This window comes from Plutella xylostella, chromosome 25, assembly GCF_932276165.1.
Source record: "Plutella xylostella chromosome 25, ilPluXylo3.1, whole genome shotgun sequence".
NCBI lineage: Eukaryota > Metazoa > Arthropoda > Insecta > Lepidoptera > Plutellidae > Plutella > Plutella xylostella.
This window is the reverse complement of record NC_064005.1, coordinates 5,322,537-5,325,365: the sequence shown is the minus strand read 5'-3', so window position 1 is coordinate 5,325,365 and position 2,829 is coordinate 5,322,537. Positions and strand designations below refer to the sequence as shown.

Below are 2,829 nucleotides of genomic sequence, written 5' to 3'. Positions count from 1 at the left end.
GGAATATTGTCTGTAGAATTAGGTTAAATGAAGCAACGGAAAATACCCCTCTGAGACGGGACAAATATAATAGATTATTATGAGTAAGCTAAATGAGATTTCCCAAAAATATTATTTTGACTGGGACATTATTTAGCAAATATTGTAAGTATTTTATGAGTGGTTTTGGTCTCGTACAGCAAGAAAATATTGTGTACTAGCTGTTCCCGCGAGCTTCGCTTCGCCTTAAAAAGTTTTCCCGTGGGAATTCCGGGATAAAATGTAGCCTATGTTCTTTCGCAGGGTCTATACCATATGTATACCAAATTTCATTCAAATCCAATCAGTAGTTTTGGCGTGAAAGAGTAACAGACAGACAGACAGACAGACAGACAGACACAGTTACTTTCGCATTTATAATATTAGTTAGTGTGGTGTTTGTATATCAGGTAGTTGTAGAAACTATGAGACTATTATAAGAGGGTAGGTTTTTGTGTCGTGTTGCATTCTTGAATAAACGGCCATACAAGACAGTCGCGTTCTATTATTCACCCTTACCTAATATATTACAGTGGCTAACGAGGATAATTACCAGTGTTAATTGCGTGCATTATCAAGATTCACAATGTCTATCGGTCGAGTCGGTGAATTCGATGTGAAAAACGGTACGTGGTCGTCATACGTGGACCGGATAAATATGTACTTTAAAGTGAACAATGTGGGTGAGAACTTGAAATTACCGACTTTAATTGCCGTGATGGGGGACGAGGCATATGAGTTGCTGGTAAATTTAGCGAGCCCTAAAGTACCAGCGGATATAACATATGAAGAGGCGGTGAAACTGTTGGAAAATCACCTCCAACCTGCCCCATCGGTGCTAGCGGAACGGTACCGGTTTCGTCAGAGGAGACAGAACGCGGGGGAGAATATAGCCGGGTACGTTTCGGAGTTAAAAAGGCTGTCACGGAATTGTCGTTTTAAAGACGGACTAAACGAAAACCTAAGGGACCAGTTCGTATGCGGCCTTCGCAGTGATGTGACACGGCAAAGGCTATTTGCCGAAGATGACGCAATAGTGTTCTCGGAGGCGGTGAAGATCGCCACTTCTCTAGAAGCGGCGGAGCGAGACTCAGCCGCGGTCGAGGCAATGGGGCCACCACGGGAGGAGGCGCCGGGAGCAGCAGAGAGCGTCAACGTGCACGCGGTCAGCGTGCGGGGGAGCAGCGAGGGCGGCCGAGGGCGCGGGCGTGGGCGCGCACCACGCGGCCGCGGACCACGTGGCGCGCCGGCGGGCGGCGGCGGCAGAGGCGCATACCTCCGACGCTGCGCCGGATGCGGCGCGGTGGACCACGAATATGCCAGCTGCCGGTTCCAGAGCTACGTGTGCAGTAGATGCAGGCGCACGGGTCACCTGCGGCGCATGTGCCCCGAGCGTGACGAGCGGGCGGCGGGGCCGGCGGGCCGGGCGGCTCGCTACCCGCTGCACTACGGCGAGCCGGCTGAGGACCACGAGGAGGTGGAGGTCCAGGCGGACCAGCACTTGGACCAGGAGCTGCACCAGTTGTGCTTGAACGATTATAGGGCGGTGAGTTTGCCAATTATTATAAATGGTCAGGTCATTCACATGGAAGTAGACACGGGGTCAGCCGTGTCATGCATAAGCAAACAGACCTATGATAATTATTTTAAACAGGAGCCAATTCAAGATATCGGTGTTAGTCTAAAGTTTTATGACGGCTCAAAAGTGAAACCTTTAGGAGTTATTAGGCCCGAGGTAGGTTACAACAATGTAAAGAAACAATTAGAATTGTTTGTGATTGATAAAGGTACTACTTCTTTGTTAGGTAGACAATGGTTAGCTGAAATGAACATACAGGTTCCCAACTTCAAAAGTTTAAACTGTAACCGGGTGGAAAATGTAACGCACTTGAATAGTGAAATAAGTAAAATTCTCAACAGATATAAGGAGCTGCTGAGTGGCGGACTGGGCCGCTTCACGGGCGGCGCGGCGCGGCTGCGCGTGCGCGAGGGCGCCGTGCCCGTGTTCCAGCGCGCGCGGCCGCTGCCCTACGCGCTGCGGGAGCGCGTGGACCGCGAGCTGGACGCCATGCTCCGCGACGGCGTCATCGAGCCCGTCGACTGCTCCGAGTGGGCGTCACCGCTGGTCGCCGTCAATAGAGCGGATGGTGCGTTGAGAATTTGTGCCGATTATAAAGCCACGTTAAACCCCGCCTTACTGGTAGATAGGTACCCGTTACCTAAAATAGATGATGTGATTGTCAGAATGAGTGGGTCAATGTACTTCTCTAAGATCGATTTATCACAGGCCTACAATCAGGTTGAGTTGGATGAGACTAAATTCTATACAGTTATAAATACGCACAGGGGTCTGTTTAGGTACAATAGGCTCGTATACGGATTAGCGTCTAGTGCCGGTATATTTCAAAGAATTATGTGCAATTTATTGCAGGGTATTCCTAATGTCGAGATATTTTTGGATGACGTCATCATAGGCGGGAGAACAAAAGAGGAACACTTATCCGCGTTAGAAACGGTTTTCCAAAGGTTGCATCAAAGTGGATTTAAGTTAAAAAGAAGTAAATGCGTTTTCTTGGTAGAAGAAATCAAATATTTAGGCTATGTATTGTCACGGTTCGGGGTTAGGACAGATCCAGAAAAGGTAGAAGCTATTACTAAAATACCTAGACCTAACAATGTTTCCGAGGTGCGGTCGTTCTTAGGTTTAGTTAATTTCTATGCCAAGTTTGTTCGAAACATGAGCGCGAAGTTGGTAACTTGGTACCTTTATACGAACTGTTGAAAAAGGGGAAACAATGGGTATGGTCAGCT

The 2,829-nt window shown here is 48.4% G+C and overlaps 1 protein-coding gene across 1 annotated transcript; it reads left to right on the top strand.

Annotated features, from left to right (window-relative positions):
• Positions 1-604: 604 nt before the first annotated feature.
• Positions 605-2,460, top strand: LOC119693383. The gene is made up of 2 exons (XM_048630401.1): positions 605-2,165; positions 2,450-2,460. Exons 1-2 carry the CDS (start codon positions 605-607, stop codon positions 2,458-2,460), a joined length of 1,572 nt encoding a protein of 523 aa, XP_048486358.1.
• Positions 2,461-2,829: the final 369 nt, after the last annotated feature.

Coding starts and splice junctions, on each gene's coding strand:
- LOC119693383 (XM_048630401.1), top strand. CDS start 605: ATGTCTATCGGTCGAGTCGGTGAATTCGATGTGAAAAACGGTACGTGG.